This window comes from Muscardinus avellanarius (assembly GCF_963383645.1).
Source record: "Muscardinus avellanarius genome assembly, chromosome: 4".
Classification (NCBI taxonomy): Eukaryota; Metazoa; Chordata; class Mammalia; order Rodentia; family Gliridae; genus Muscardinus; species Muscardinus avellanarius.
The window spans coordinates 40,246,220-40,263,860 of NC_137789.1; the positions used below are offsets into that span (position 1 = coordinate 40,246,220).

At 37.5% G+C, this 17,641-nt stretch overlaps 1 protein-coding gene across 3 annotated transcripts in view; it reads right to left on the reverse strand.

Moving 5' to 3' along the window:
- The window catches only part of VPS13B (vacuolar protein sorting 13 homolog B), a gene marked incomplete at both ends in the record, with an annotated part of 689,491 nt that overhangs the window by 177,572 nt on the left and 494,278 nt on the right, over positions 1-17,641 (reverse strand). For all 3 annotated transcript variants that reach the window (XM_080693506.1, XM_080693505.1, XM_080693507.1), the window contains one exon: positions 14,113-14,250. In XM_080693506.1, the coding sequence (XP_080549632.1) occupies positions 14,113-14,250 (138 nt within the window). The remainder of the gene's footprint in view (positions 1-14,112; positions 14,251-17,641) is intronic.

Consider the following 17,641-nt stretch of genomic DNA (forward strand, 5'->3'; position numbering starts at 1 on the left):
CCTCAGTTTCTACTTAGTGAGGCCCTTTGCAACTCAGTGAGACCCTGTTTCAAAATAAAGAATAAAAAATAGGGCAGGGGTATAGCTTGGAAGTAGAATGCTCCTGTGTTCCACCCCCAGAAACGCAAAAAACAAAAAACAAAAACAACAACAATAAAACCCCACAAAACCTGGAAAGCTGCCCAAGACAGGGAGAAAAATGTGTGTGCATGGAATGTGTGATGTGTGAAGACCTCAGTGGCCCCTGGCTTGAGTCCTTTAACTAGTGATGGTATAACAAGTGGCACTGGCCATTCCATGTGCTGTGCAGAGACTCTGAGACATGGACTGACATAAGTCCTAACCTGAGTCTGACAGCAGTACTTCATGGGGCTTATCATGGTGTCTGGTGATCATCACTACTATAAAAATTACTCAGGTATGTATTTTCTGATCAAGCATTGACTTTTTTGTGTGTGGGTCTGGGAATGGAACCCAGGGGCATTCGACCTCCAAGCTACACCCCCTGTTCTATTTTTATTCTTTATTTTGAAACAGGGTCTCACTAAGTTACGGAGGGCCTCACTAAGTAGCTGAGGCTGTGGGCAAACTAAGTCTCCGTTCTCAACCTCCCAAATGCTGGGATTACAAGCTTGTGCCACCATGCCTGGCTAAGCATTGACTTTTTGACTTTATTGTCCTCCCTTCCCCAAACTACAACATAAATGTTATCCTTATAGAACAATTATACTGGACTCGTCTAAATGAGCTTCTTGTCTTTAAGTCGCAGCCATGCAATGCTAACAACATCCCATGCTTCAATAATTCAGGCAACTCTTTTGGTGTTTATGTCTTTGTTAACAATGATGGGATACTTTGAATATCATTAAAAATAATAAGTTGATGAGATGGGCATGGTGGCGCAGCCTGTAATCCCTGTGCATGGGAGGCTGAGACAGGAGGATGGCACAGGTTCGAAGCTGGCTTAAGAGACCCTGTTTCCAAAATAAAAAAAAAAAAATAAATAAAAATTAGTCTGGGAGTGTAGCCCAGAGGTAGAAGGGTTTCCAAGAACCCCAGTATCACCAAATAAATACATAAATAAATACATAAATAAATAAATAAAATAAATGAAAATGAGTTGAAAATAATATAAAAGGATAGCAATTAGTAGGCCACCATTGGGAAATGCTAAAAAACCAATTCAGTTTTGAAAATGGGTACATAAAAAGCAAGCATTTAGCATTTATCCTGCCTTTTTTGAATGAGTAATTGTCTGAGTAACCAAACAAATGACAGAGGAATGTCTTCTTTTACAGAATTACAGCAGCTAATATATGAAAAAAGAATGCTAGAAATAGAACATTACTGTTTATAACCTCCAAAGAGTTTAAATTTAGGCACTGAGCACCAATGGTTGCTAATGTCACAAAAGGACACCTTCCAGATGCTATGTGCCTCCTGACGGAACAACACAAAATCTCTTACAAAATAGTCTTGCTTAAAACAAAAACAAGCTAGGCGTGGTAGCCCATGCTTGTAATCCCTGCACTTGGGAGGTGGAGACAGTAGGATCAGACAGGTTTGAAGTCAGCCTCAGCTACTTAGTGAGGCTCTCAGCAAGTTAGTGAGACCCTGTTTCCAAATAAAATATAAAATAGGCCTGGGAGTATAGCCCAGAGGTAGAAAGTCTCTGGGTTCTACCCCCCAGTACCACCAAACAAAAAAACAAATAACCCTGAATCAAATACCAATTTATATGTAGGAAATACACAGGACAGGGCACCAAGGCAGGGTCTGATGAGTTTTTTTACTTGATGAACTGTGGTGAGTGGGAGCTGGGGATCCACATGAATTTGGAATGAGAAGTTACTCTTGTAAGGACAGAGGAGGTGAAGTGAGAGGTGAATGTGAATTAGGGCTACTGGTAATCAGAATGAAGAAGTGATCAGGACATATAACAAACAGCACCAGGGAGGTAGGAAGCATAATAGAGGACCTGGAGTAAAAAGAAAGGCAATAGTACAACTGTGAGAGGATGTGACTGGAGCAATGCTGTCATCACTAGCAGGGTATGTGTGTGTGTGTTGTTTTTACTGGGGATTGAACCCAGGGGCATTCCACCTCTGAGGTATACCCTCAGTCCTATTTTCATTTTTTATTTGGAAACAAGGTCTCATAGAGTTGTAGAGGGCCTCTGCTAAGTTCCTGAGGCTGTCCTAAAACCTGCAATCCTCCTATCTCAGTTTCCCAAGTATAGATGTGTACCACTATACCCAGCAATTGCTAGTAGTTTAAAAAAATTGGAACAGTATGAATTTGACCCCTTTGTCAAAAATCAGTTGACTATAGATGTGTGGGTTTGTTTCTGTATCTTCTATTCTGTTCCACTGGTCAGTCTGCCTATTGTTGTGCCAATACCATGCTGTTTTTACTACTATTGCTCTATAGTATAATTTGAAGTCTGGGATTGTGGTGCTTCCTGCCTGGTTCTTGTTGTTGAGAACTGCTTTGGCTATTCTGGGTCTTTTCTTTCTCCATACAAAATTCATAACTGATATTTTTCAAGGCCTATGAGAAATGTTGGTATTTTAATGGGAATTGCATTGAATCTATGTCGGGGCCCACTCGGCAGGACCGAGGTGGCACCCAGGCTTGTTGCCAGCGTGGACTCAAGATGGCGCCTGGGCTTGCAGCCAAGTCACGAGGCTCACGAGGCTGGCGGTGCCCTGAGCCTGCGCAGTGAGCCCTATCAGGCGCCTTACGGATAATTAGTGACGCAACGCCTCGTGCTACCACCTGCCCGCCCAGGAGAAGGTTAAAAAGCGCGCATGCCCTAGCGGGAGGAAGGAAAAAGAGAAGAGGGTTGGTGGACAGGAAGAGCAGTTTCTTGGCGGACTGCTCTGGGCTCCGAGCTGCGACGGACATGTTCACAAAGCCACCACTGTGACCGGTGTGTGCTGCAGCAGAGACATAGAGTGCCAGAAGGAGGGTTGGTGGAGTGATGAGGGAGAGGATAGAAGACTGATGTTGTTTTTACCTGAGAGGGCGTTGAGAGAGCATTAAAGAGGAATGGTAACTGTACAAGAACCTGGGGTAATAAAACTGCTTGAGGAAGATCGTGTAAGAGTCGTCACTGCGCGCGACAAATGGTGGCCCGTACGGGGAACTTCGCTTTGATCAGAACCTCGGCAGTCCCGGGCAGCCGGCTGGTAAGTACTCCTTTGACTCCGAAAAGGGAGGAGGAGGCTCCATTAAGGAGGATATTTTTTAGTGTTTTCCCCGATCAAAGGGGGCTCCATTAAGGAGGATATTTTCCCCGATCAAAGGGGGCTCCATTAAGGAGGATATTTTCCCCGATCAAAGGGGGCTCCATTAAGGAGGATATTTTTTAGTGTAAGCAAGTTAGAGAATCGGGCTGGTCCTGATTCGACTTCCTCTCCTAATCCGCCACCATAGATGGAAGACACCTGAGGTTAGTTGGAAAAGGCGCCTAATGTGTAAAGGATAGGTCAGAAGATTAGTTCCTAACGTAAGAGTTGTAAACTGCTGCTCGGTACCGTAGAGATGAGTTGTTTTCTTTAAGATCTTTGGGGAATTATTTCTACTTTCCCTCTTCCTTTACCTTGGTTAATGATAGTTTAGGTTGTTTTATTGATACCTGTTTTCTGACTTTCTGCTATGCTTCTATGCATCCTTGGAGACTTTGGAATTTCTGCTCTTATTGCTGTAATTGTGGCCTCTGTGGCCGTGGCAGTTATTGCAGCCACTATGAATGCTCTATCCTCACATGTGGCTGCTGGCATGGCTCAGCAAGCTCAATTATCTGGACTATATGTATAACGTATGTGCAGTATCAGAATTTCTCCCATGCAGGCAATTTGTTTCGTCAATTAAGCAAGACGCTTCTAGGAACTTGGAGCCGTGAATTTGAACACACCATGATTGAGCTATGAGCATCCATCGCTGCAATTAATTCTACCCGCGTGGAAGTCGCCGCAGTACAACAATGAATGGACTTAATACACGGAACATTGGGTTTTTTAAAAGACTGGGGTGGCATGGCGTTCTGGGCATTCTTGCTGGTGGTAGCATGATGTTTCATGGTTGGATATATCAGGCGAACTCGACAACGCACACTGCAACAACAGCGCATATTGGTGCAAGCTATGGCAGCCCTTGAAGCTGGCTTATCTCCCCATGTACGGCTCAGTATGCTGGATCGGTAGTCAGTGACGGGTAAGATCGTCCCCGGGACCTTTCAACCTAAGACAGGGAAACAATCATGCTATTGTTCTCCCAATGACGGGTAAGAATGGTCCTTGAGGGTCGGCAACCTAAGACAGGCACGATCCCGAGCCTTATTTTAATAAAACAAAAAGGGAGATATGTCGGGGCCCACTCGGCAGGACCGAGGTGGCACCCAGGCTTGTTGCCAGCGTGGACTCAAGATGGCGCCTGGGCTTGCAGCCAAGTCACGAGGCTCACGAGGCTGGCGGTGCCCTGAGCCTGCGCAGTGAGCCCTATCAGGCGCCTTACGGATAATTAGTGACGCAACGCCTCGTGCTACCACCTGCCCGCCCAGGAGAAGGTTAAAAAGCGCGCATGCCCTAGCGGGAGGAAGGAAAAAGAGAAGAGGGTTGGTGGACAGGAAGAGCAGTTTCTTGGCGGACTGCTCTGGGCTCCGAGCTGCGACGGACATGTTCACAAAGCCACCACTGTGACCGGTGTGTGCTGCAGCAGAGACATAGAGTGCCAGAAGGAGGGTTGGTGGAGTGATGAGGGAGAGGATAGAAGACTGATGTTGTTTTTACCTGAGAGGGCGTTGAGAGAGCATTAAAGAGGAATGGTAACTGTACAAGAACCTGGGGTAATAAAACTGCTTGAGGAAGATCGTGTAAGAGTCGTCACTGCGCGCGACAAATCTATATATCACTTTTGGCAGAATGGCCATTTTGATGATATTTATTCTGCCTATCCATGAGCAAGGGAGATCTTTCCATCTTTCAAGGTCTTCTTTAATTTCTTTCTTTAATTTTTTGTAGTTTTCTCTGTAGAGGTCTTTTACATCTTTGGTTATGTTTATTCCTAGGTATTTTATTGGTTTAGAGGTTATAGTAAATGGAATACGTTTCTTTATTTCTTTCATTGTGGATTCATTGTTGGCATAAAGAAAAGCAACTGATTTCTTTAGGTTGATTTTGTATCCTGCAACTTTGCTGAATTAGTTAATCAGCTCCAGAAGTCTTTTGGATGAGTTCATTGGATCTTCTAGATAAAGAATCATATCATCTGCAAATAAGGAGAGTTCTAATTCCTCTCTTCCTATTTGAATTCCTTTGATTTCCTTCTCTTGTATTATTGCCGTGGCAGGAGAACTAGCTATCCATTTGTAGAAAGTTGGATCTAAATCCTTACTTCTCACTATGCACACGAATCAACTCGAGATGGATCAAAGACTTAGAAATTAGACCATAGACTGTGAAGTTATTAGAGAGACTGTGAAGTTATTTAGGCACAGGCAGTAACTTTCTCAATATGACTTCCAAAATGCAGGAAATTAAAGCAAGAATTAATAAGTGGGATCTCATCAAACTAAAAAGTTTCTTCTCATCAAAGGAAACCATCAAGAACCTAAAGAGGAAGCCTACATAATGGGAGAAGATCTTTACCAGCCACCACTCTGATAGGGGACTAATATCCAGAATATACAAAGAGCTCAAAAGACTCTACACTAGCAAAACAAACAACCCAATCAAGAAATGGGCAACTGAACTGAATAGACACTTCACAAAAGAAGAGCTACAAATGGCCAATAGATACATGAAAAGAAGCTCAACATCACTAGATACCAGGGAGATGCAAATCAAAACTACGCTGAGATTCCATCTAACCCCAATCAGAGTGGCAAGCATAAAGAAATCAAACAACAACAATTGCTGGTGAGGATGTGGGGAAAGAGGAACTCTTTTACACTGTTGGTGGGAGTGCAAAGTAGTTCAGCTGCTTTGGAGATCAGTGTGGAGATTCCTTTGAAAATTGGGAATAGCTCCACCATTTGATCCGGCTATACCACTCCTGGGTATCTTTCCAAAGGGCTTGAAATAAGAGAACTACATTAACATATGCATACCCATGTTCATAGCAGCACAGTTTGTAATAGCCAAAATATGGAACCAATCTAGATCTCCATCAATAGATGAATGGATTGCAAAATTATGGGAAATACACACAATGGAATTCTATTCAGCTATAAAGAATAAAATAATAACATTTGCAAAAAGATGGAAGGAACTTGAGAACATTATGTTAAGTGAGATTAGTCAAGCACAGAAAGAGAAGGGACATATGTTTTCTCTAATATGCCCAAGCTAGGGAGTAGTGGTCATACCAGAGGGACTCCAGAGGATGGAGGGGAAATCTCAGCAAAGCTTGAATGGAAGGATAGGAGAGGAAGAAGGCTGAGGTTGTTCAATGGAGGAGCTACATACAAATATGTGTAATAGTATAAATATAACATGGTAACCTGGGAGGGGGGAAGGGAAATGGAGGGGGAGGGGCACGAAGCACAATCTAAATGTACACCATTTTCAATATCTTCCACTTATAAATAAAATAAAATATGGGAAAAAATAAAAAATTGTAACAGTATACTAAAGGAAGTGTTGAACAAGCTGAGAGAATAAGTGGTTTAACTTGATGTGAATTTGTTTAAATAACAAAAGATACCTACTAAGCAGATGGAGAAACAGCCCTGGAACTGGAATAGCCAAACCTTGAGTTAGGCATTTTTATAGAGATAAGAACAGGAGCTCAGGACTGTGTCCTTGGGAAGGCGCAGGGTTAGTAAGTTAGGGGGAAACATCTATATGCAAGCAGAAGTTAGAAAAGCCAGGTAGTGTTCTTTTTCTCTTTCACTTTAGTTCATCTATGTCCTAGAAAGCTATAGCTATTCCCCAATTATCCTCATTCTCTTTTATAGTGGAAAGAATTCTTCTTCTTTTTTTTTTTTTTGGTGGTACTGGGGTTCCTGGAAGCCCTTCTACCTCCGGGCTACATGCCCAGACCTATTTTATATTATTTTTATTTGGAAATAGGGTCTCTTAAGCCAGCACGGCTGGCTTTGAACCTGTGCGATCCTCCTGTCTCCACCTCCCAAGCACAGGGATTACAAGTGTGCACCACCATGGCCGGCATAGTGGAAAGAATTCTGACAGAACTAGGCTCCATAAAAAAATAAATCTAACTGCCACTCCATGGACTTTACTGAGTGAGACCTCGTGCTGGCTCTATCATCTGGCCACCTCCATGACCAACTACTGCGACTTTTACCATCCCACTAAGCCAAGTAGCAAAGGGGTGTGGTACCAGGTGCTACACCATCAGCTAGACCTTAAAAGGTTGTTCCATTTAAGTCCCTCTCTTCCATAGTGTGGGAAAGTAGTGAAAAAGGCTTAGTGATTCTATGGGAGAAAATTTGATACTACAATAGGGTCATTTTCTGAGTAAAATAAAAATGCATATTGAAAAATCATTCTGCTTACAATCACCTATTTTTCTCATTTGTTCCTAAAATACAAGTTGAAAAACTAACATTGAAATAAGAGAAGCCGTTTCTGCATTTTAAATTCTTGGTCCATTCCCTATTTGACCTCTTGACATCAAGTTTGCTTTTTCATTTTGATAAACCAGGGAAAAATAAACTATGATAGTATTATATTCATGCTGCAAAGTAGAACTCATAAAATTCAGAGAATGTAAAAGTCAGGGTTCTTATGGTTCTATAAATGAGTTTACATTTATTAAATGTAGAAGATAGCTAGCTTGTAGGACTCTTAAACCTAACTGACCTGGAGGCGGAACTCTACTGATTAGAAGCCTTATCCCTGTTTCTAGAAAGAGAAAAAGGGCAAAAAGCCAAATATTAGGATAATATTGAGAATTAAGATGATTAAAATTAGCTCCTTAAGATCATTCCTCACTTGAATCTTGCCTTTAATAAATAATATTATTCATCATTCATTTTCTTCTCCAGAAAATGTCAGGAGACTGTTTGGCTCACTTTCTTCAGATATCTTAATCCCTCTCAATCAGTCATCTTTTATATTTATATTAATCTCCACTAAGTAATGAATTAATAATGGAACATAAAAGTGAAAACATTTAAAAAATACATATATTTAGGTATAAAAACCTTAAAATTTCTACTTTATATTCATACAAATAAACCTATTTAGTATCTTACCATACTTGAGAATTCTTTGTATTTTATAGCACTTAGGTACATATTCTCTTCAAATTAAACTGGTTTGTGGAAATACAATAGTTTTGGATAAGTATAAAGTCATAGTGACCTAAAAATAGTAGATTAATCACAATGCTGACTTAGAACCTGGTGTCCTCCTTTCTCAGCCTCCTAAGTACTAGAATTACAGGCATGTGCCACCATGCCCTAATGGATATAAAGAGGCTTCACACATGGAATAGAGCACATGTTGGGTGAGGGCAGTGAGTGACACATCATAAAATATAAGAAAACAGAATTCAAAGTAACCAATTAGTCAAGCACAGTGGCACATGCTTATAATCCTAGTACTTGGGAGGCTGAGACAGGAGGATTCCAGGTTCTACGTTAGCATATGGTAACTAAGTGAGATTCTGTTTCAAAATAAAAAATAAAGCCAGGCATAAGGCAAATTCAAAGCTAGAGTGAAATTAGAAAAACTAAAAACTACATAAGTAAACTAATGAGCAAGTTATATAGGGTGAGAATAAACATGTGATAGTATTAAGAGGGAAAGACATTGTGTGTTCAACTATAGACATTATGTATATTAAAATCAAATAAATGTGAAACTGTATTTATAATGTTGTTTGTGATATGACCATGATATTTAATTATATGATGGATGGGGTATGCTAATCATTAATTTATAAAAATACAAATATGATTTGGGATCCTTGGTTCCAATTTGCCATTTCCGTTCTTTGTCATTTAAATGCCTTTCATGGCTACAGTGAGAGCGGCTCAAAATTTTTTGTGCAAAAGAACAATGAAAAAAAAAAAAACACCCAGGGAGCTCAAATGTTTTTGCAAATGACCCTAAGTTAATTAGAAAAATCTGCACCTTTACCATTTCTTCTTCTCACATGTCAGGTCTCATAAAATTGAAGAAAAAAAATACCAATTTCAAAGTTAAGAAATCCTACAGTTAACAAACTTTTAAACTCGGATCAAGTGGGCATATTCCTATATTTCTGTATGATGTCATACTAAACACTTTATGGCTGAATTTGAATTTGCAGGAGTATGAATGATTTTTCAATATAAGTATCTGATCTAACACTAATTTCTTCTCTGTAGGCAAACTGTGCTGGGAACAGGTGGCCCTGCTTTCAATTATGGAGGGCTAGCATGCCAGTGTGAGGCCTGGATTAGTTCACCTTCTCACGGGGAATTTTCCTCGGTTGGGAATGGATTTATTATGGCTTCACACATGGAATAGAGCTCATGTCAGCTGAGGGCAGTGACACATCATATGATTCAAATTAACCTGCTGTGGACTGTTCCGCAGGGCTTAGATTGTGTATTAAAATGACGACATTTTAAAAACAGCTTGAAAGAAACCAGAATTGCTGAACTGCAAAGGTTCCAATTTGTTCCAACTAATCTATCACCTGCTGGAGATATTATTCTAGTGGGTTTCTGGTAGCTGCTGTTTTCCAGGTTTCTCCAAGCCACTGACCTTGCTAATGGGTACAATTGCTGCCTCGGAAGGAGGGAGGTGGGGCTGGGAGAGCTTTGAAGGAATTTTTGATACAGAAGTTGGGACCTACTATTTGCTCAAGGTACTGTTAGGTGAACAGAGGAAATAAGGAAATACTCAAGAACTCTGAATTATGTTTTCAAACAGCATCTCTTAAGAATAGCATCTGTATTACCTTGTTTAGAGAAAATAACTCCTAAAAATATATTTGAAAGGCTAAATTACCAAGCTATTAAATCCAAAATTTTTTGAAGAAAATTTAATGTTAGGCAGTTGTAAATCAGAATCACTTTAACTTTTAGGGACATAATTTTTATTGTTACTGTATCCTAAATTCAAGAACAAGAAAGAATAGATAGAAATAAATATACAGCTTTACAGATATAACAGTAAGACATTCTTTGGGAATGATTCTTAAATAGATGGGTATACAAATTAAAAACTTAATGGCAGAAAATATTCTTAATATTAAAACGATATGCCTAACACTTATGATAATACTGCATACAAATTAGAAGTATTATTTGTAATGCCTTTATATTACTTATACTGCTTTTTATTTTCAAGGGAAGGGAAGAGTATTGGGAAATATTATAACACTGAAGTCTGTGCCCCCAATTTCAATATAAGTGATATTCTTCCTAGTATCCTATCACCTAATATCTGGAAAAAATACAATTTTATTGCGTTGCCAAAAAATCTATAAAATAGTATTATTTACATCTACATGTAAGAAATGTTTTAATGTGACTTGTCATTCACATATATTTATTTTTATTTTTTATTTTTTGGTGGTACTGGATTATATAAAATTTCATTTCATTTATACTCTTTATATTCATTATATTATATTCATTCATTATATAATTTCATTTTTTATTAGCTTTCTAACAAATTCAATTTACTTGTTTGGCCTTGGAAATATGGTTCAATTCTCCCTCAATTTATAGGTCTCATTCCTTTAACAAACATATCAACCAAATGTAAACTACAAGCGAGCTTCCTAACCAAACTGAAAGACTGCCTTTAAACAAAAGAAACTTGAAACTAATGAGAAGAGGTAAATGCAAAATGAAAATATAGTAATTTCTGTGAAATAAATAGCTAAGACCACACTAAGGAGAATAATAGAAGAGGAAGCACATAGGATGAAGGAATAACTAAAAGAGCAGAAAAAAAGGAGGAGAACGAGGAGAAAGAAAAATAGTTAAGCTAAAATTAGTGTAAGGTAGATGTTAAGAACTAGTCTTTGGAGTCATAACCTTAGTTTTTTAACTTTTTGAAAGACTTTTTTATTTTTTATTTTTTGGTGGTACTGGGGTTCCTGGAAACCCTTCTACCTCCGGGCTATGCTCCCAGATACCTATTTCTTTATTTTTTATTTGGAAACAGGGTCTCTTAGGCCAGAGAGGCTGGCTTTGAACCTGCGCGATCCTCCTGTCTCCACCTCTGAAGCGCGGGGATTACAAGCGTGTGTCACCATGCCCGGCAACTTTTTCATTTTTATGATTAATTTTTAAACACATTTATTGGTGTACTCTAAATCTATTTATATATCATAGTGAGATTCAAAGTGATACAAACATGCAATGTACACATCACGTAGTTTATTTCTCTCCATCAACCTCCTCTTGCTCTGCTCTCGCCACCTCCCTCCCCATACATATTAGTGATATTGGTAGTGATACTTTTTGTATGGAGGTCACCTTATTTGAAACATTCCTTTCCCCAATCCTCATTTTATTCCTTCCCAAATGCGTCCTCCAACCACTTTTCACAATTCTCTTTTGCTTCCTATTTTTGTTATATTTTCCACATGAGAGAAAACATATGACCCTTGGCTTTGAGACTGGCTGACCTCAGCATTATATTCTCTAGTTATATCCATTTTTTTTAACAGATGAAAGAGTTTTGTTCTTTTTTTATGGCTGAGTAAAGTTTCATGGTGTGCATATATCACATTTTCATTATTAGACAACTAGGTTAAGTGCTATAATAATGGGTATACATGTATTACTATAGTGTTATAACTTTGATTCTTTAGGAAAGATGATTCTATACTTAGAAGACCTCAAAAAACTCAACTAGAAGACTTTTAGAACTGACATACAAATTCAGCAAAGTAGCATATTAACTTTAAAAAACATAGTTTTTCTATACAGCACCCATAAATTCACTGAAAAAGAAATCCAAAAAGCAAGGAAGACCACTACAATGAAAACTGTATAACACTAAAAAGAGAAATTGAAGAATACCTCAGGAAAAAAAAAACCTGTGCTCTTGCATAGGCAAAATAAATATTGTCAAAATAACTATACTATCAAAAGTAATCCAATGATTTCATGCAATACCTATTAATACCAAAGTTACTCTTCTCAGAGCTAGAAAAAATGTCCTAAAATTCATACAGGAGAACAAATGACCCAAAATTGTCAGAGAAGTAAGAACCATGCAGGAGGAATCACCATATCTGATTTTAAACTATGCTACAAAGCTATAGTAACAAAAATCACATGATATTGGCATAAAAACAGTCATACAGACCAATGGAATAGAATAGAAGATATAGAAAGAATCTTCACACTTATAGCCAGTTGATTTTTGACCAAAGCACCAAAAACACATGCTGCAGAAAAACAGTCTTCTCAACAAATGGCATTAGGAAACTCTGGATATTTATATGTAGAATAAAATTAGATCCCTATTTTTCATTCTGTACAAGTCAACTTAAGATGGATTAAAGACTTGGAAGTTAAACTAGATACTTTGCAATTACTAAAAGAAGGCATAAGACCAACTTTTCAACATATAGGCACTGGTAGGGGCTTCAACAAGGCATCTAAAGCTCAGGAAATAAAACTGAGAATCAATAAATGCAATGCTATCAAATTAAAAAAGATTCTGAGATGGGCATGGTGGCACACCATGAGAGGCTGAAACAGGAGGATTGCAGGTTCAGAGCCAGCCTCAGCTACTTAGTGAGGCCTCTGCAACTTAGCAAGACCCTCTTTCAAAATCAAGAGTAAAAGATAGGCTGAGGGTGTAGTTTGGAGGTAGAGTGTCCCTGGGTTCCATCCCCAGTACGCAAGAGAGAGAGAGAGAGAGAGAGAGAGAGAGAGAGAGAGAGAGAGAGAGAGATTGAGAGAGAGATTGATTCTGTTCAGAGAAGAATACAATCAAGAGTTGAAATGAGAACCTATAGATTAGAAGAAAATCTTTGCCAGCTATTCTCTGATAGAAAACTAATGCTAAAATATATAAAGAGCACCAAAAAAAAAAAACACCACTTCACTTACACATGTAGAAATCAAATAGCCCAATTAAAGATGGGTGACTGAACTGAGTAGACACTTCTCAAAAGAAGAAATACCAATGGCCAACAATGATCTGGGTTTGAGGACAGCTAGATAAAATATATGGCTGTGAGTATAGCTCAGAGGTAGAATGCCATCCCCAGTATGGCAAAACCAAACCAACCAAACAAAAAACCAAACCAAAACAACAACAACAAACAAAGTTCAACATCATCAGCAATCAGGGAAATGCAAATCAAAACTATCCTGAGATTTCTTCTAATTTGAATTAGAATGGCAATTATCAAGAATACAAAAAAATGCTACTTAAAGTATGGGAAAATATGACCTCTTATACATTATTGTTGGGATTATAAATGAATATAACCACTAAGAAGACCATTACAAGGTTTCTTAAAAAACTAGGAATGGAGTCACCATATAACCCACCTATACCATCCCAAATGAATGGCTTTTCTACCACTGGCAACTTCAGTTTTCTAAGTCTTATCTTTCTTACTCAGAAAATTGAGATAACTTTGGTACCTATTCCCTGGGTCTTCATCAGTATGTAAAGCATATTTTGATACCTGTAGCAATCTATCTAAAACTGAATGCTTACTATGTCTCAAATACTTTCTTAAGCATTTGGAGTAAGTGTACTCAAATATCTATGTATACTATCTTATGTATGTATATCATGTATCTATATATCCATCCATCCATTTAATTTTTTTCATATACAGGCAAGAAAATCGAGAAACAGAAGATTAGGTAAATTGCTCAAGATCACAATTAACACAAACATCAGAAATAAAACAGAAACACAACATCAGCCTCCAGTCAACTATTCTTTAGTTGGTTACTATTTGTCAATCAGAGGATTTTTAAGATACATTATGTATGACTTTTGATGTCTACAATTGGCAGCCTGGAGAGAGTACACTTTGGAAAACAAATGAACTACTCATTTTTGGCAAGAAATGTCAAAAGTTACTAAAAGATCCTATATATAAGTTAATAATATATTCACATGGAAAAATGTATGCTTGACTTAATTATGATTCTCTTACCTGGTCCATTTAGAAAGTCTTTAATTTGTAGAGTTACTAGGGAAGGTGGAATACCACTTTTGCTGTCTATTTCTCCAGGCACTGTCTGCAGCCATACAGTGCTATAATCAAGGGCTTCAGGTAGAGTCTTCCCAGGATCTAAAGTGACAAAATTGAAATTAAAAACATTACATTACAAATATCTCACTTAGATGAACTTGAGTTGATAAACATAAAAAATGGTTAAATAATTGTATGTATCCCTCATTATTTCATTTATTTATACTCAACAGTATACAGTACTTATATTTTAAAAAAAGATAAACTATGTCTGTACAAGGTGGGGGGATGAAATCACATTTGACAAAATAAGGGCAAAGAGGAAACGACATTTCAATTCTTAATTCATATCATCTTTAAATGAAGGTAAAATTTCTGTACTCTACTAACAGTATAATAGTTGGATTTAAAAAAACATGGTGTTGGAAACAAGAAAAAAAGGAGCAAACCTTGTCAACTTAAAAAAAGGCATATACATGTTCAAAGATGCAATGGATTAGTACTACTTAGGGGTTATTTGAACTGTCTCAGAGTTTTACTGACATTACAATTACTTTTTACTGCTAAGCTTTTGAAGTTAACTTCAGTAGCTTTCCCATAACTTTCTATAATGATAAAAAAATGGGCTGATTTTTTGCTAGTTCCAATTATGACTAAAACTTGAAGGTTTTGTTTTTGTTTGATATTTATTTGCTTAATACTATGCATTTTTACTTTTCCTGGTTGACAGTGTACATTTTTAAATAAATATTTTTAGTCTATTGGTGATAGCAAACTGAATTTGATTTTTTTAATGCTTCAAAATCCACAATTTTTATTTAAATAGCTCTTTGAATAAAAATGACTGCTGTATCTTGGCATACAGTACAGCAGGCTTTTAAAAAACTTCTAAATATTCACAGTTTTTCTTTAGTTTCATGATTGTTTTCCTCTCGGCGTTTTAATGGCCTCTCAATGTCAATTTTATAGGGATGTTCTTGCCATAGAGTCCATCTATTCCATTTTCAGTCAATTTGAAATGTGTTATTAAAATGTTATTTATTTTAGGTTTTATTGATTGGATTGCTTTCAAGAATAGCATTTACATACAGTGTATTCTATTCAACATATGGTTATATAGTATTGCTGTCATATGTGAACTGGGCATATAAATTCTGCCTTGGAATTTGTATTTCTTGACCTTATCATGTGATCCTTATGAAATCTGGCACACATGAACCTTTATGTGATTTCAAAGAAAATGCTGAAAGCAATTGATTTGACGTTAGATCTATGTGGTAAAGATCAAACACTAAGCTAGTGCATTCTTCTCTTTTTATATGATCAGTGAATTTAAGCAGTGAGAATATGCATAGTAGACCCATTACACAGTAACACTGTACTATTCTCTCTTTTAAATACAATGGTCAGGTCTGGTGAATGGATGATAGAAATCTGTTGCTGGTAAGGCGCTGTGCTGTATGGGAGCTATGTAACATGCCAGGACCTAAGGATCTATTTCTAGGGTCTCATCTATCTAGGTATTACCAAAAGTGGTTTTATCAAGTAAGTGTTATTTGCTAGATCTATACAAGGAGATAAAATTTTTTATTCTGAAGAGAAAACAATTGAGAGCAGAAAAATTAAGTGAGAAAACAGAGATGTGATACAAGCAATAATAAATAATCCATACAGATGAATGAAGTTGATGTAGGGATATTAACATGATATATACATATCTGGCAAATAAAACTTAAGTAAGCTGGGCATGGTGATATATGCTTGTAATCCCAGTTCTTAGGAAGCTGAGACAGGATGGTCGCAGTTTTATGGCCAGCCTTAGCTACTTAGTGAGGCCCCCATAACATAGTGAGACTCTGTTTCAAAATAAAGAATAAAATATTGACTGGGGGTGTAGCTTGAGGTAGAATGCCCCTGGGTTCAATCCCCAGTACTGCCAAAAAAAAAAAAGTAAGTAAAATAAGTAATATGAATTACATGCTCCCACATCTGGGAGGCGTGGCCTTGAGGACTGTACCTGTATCTGGCCACTGCCTATTGCTCTGTTTCCCAGCCATCATGATCCAAAGGTAGCTTTTTTTCTCCTCTGCCATGCCCTAAAGTCCTGCTGCCAGGTGACCTATGAAGTCATGAGCTCTGGCTGGATGTTTATCTATGCATTCTTAAATATTTCTTTAAGACAGAGTTAAAGAGATGACCTTTGAGTACAAGGGCATGGATATTTCGTATTATGATAAGCAGAATGACTCAATTGTCCCCTCTGCCCATGCAAAAATACTGCAGTTTAGAATGACTGGAATCCAAAAGGTCATCTAGAGAGGTCTATCTTAGAGAAGTACTTAAAAAAACACAGATAAATGTCCAATAAAGTTGGACTGCAGTATCATTTGAGATATTAAAAAATCCGTGGAAAGCATATATAGAGAAATGCTAAAGCATGGCTTTACTATGACTATGTGCTGCTGCTAAGAATGGACTTACTACTTAGTCCCTTATGTGCCAATGGCTAGATGTTGAGGAGCATGGCTTCTAGACTTCCTGTACTGTCTTCAACTTAACTTCCCCTAAATTCCATCATCAGGATTAGAACATAAGTCACATTCACATTCCTTAGGATCCAGACAATGAGAAAAGCACCAGAATTAAGATTAAAGAAGCTTAAAAATGATATACATGAAGTAACAAAGACAACTGTTTCATATTGGCAACTCATTTAGATTTTTCCATATTTAGTACACATGTATTCAAGTATGGAAAACTCTCCAAAAAACAACAACAAAAACTTCCTGCTGATGTTGATGAGCACATTTCTGCTTGTTGTTTTGGAACAGTAGAAAGTTGTATCTTAATAAGGATTGACAGGGTGGGAAATGAGTCAGAATAAATGACAAACTGTTTATAGCCACATATCTTGTTCAAGATGAGTTAGAATTAACTGTAAGATGACACAACTTTTGACATAATTATAATATTTGTCCTCCATTTGGACTGACCTGACCTCCAAAAGAAAATGCTCTGTCATGTCATAAAGAATACCTAAATAAAAAATTCAGAAAGCCTGAAAATTCAGTCCCCAGATTAATCAGAATACTGGCTTTCATAAGTATATTGTACTACACTTGATCCTCGCTAAAAGGCAAAGAAGTGACTCATAAGGACTTGATCAAAATTATTCTTTGTATTTGTAGATTACTTTGCTCTTCTTCAGTAAAACTTTAATTTTACCTAAGTGTTTGGGAGAGAGTCCAATGAATCTGATAAAAGTGGTCTTTTAAAGTGCTGCTCACTATTATTTTTAACTCTTAGCAGACTTTCACAGAGTTAAGTATATCTTTGTTTATCATGTGGAATGTACAAAATAAAATATAATTCAGTACAGCCAACTCAAAATGAAACTTTAGAAGTAAATTCACTTTTGCTATTTGCACTTTCCTACATACCAAAGAATTGACTATCCAAGCTTACACAAAACAGCTAAATGATGTCATTT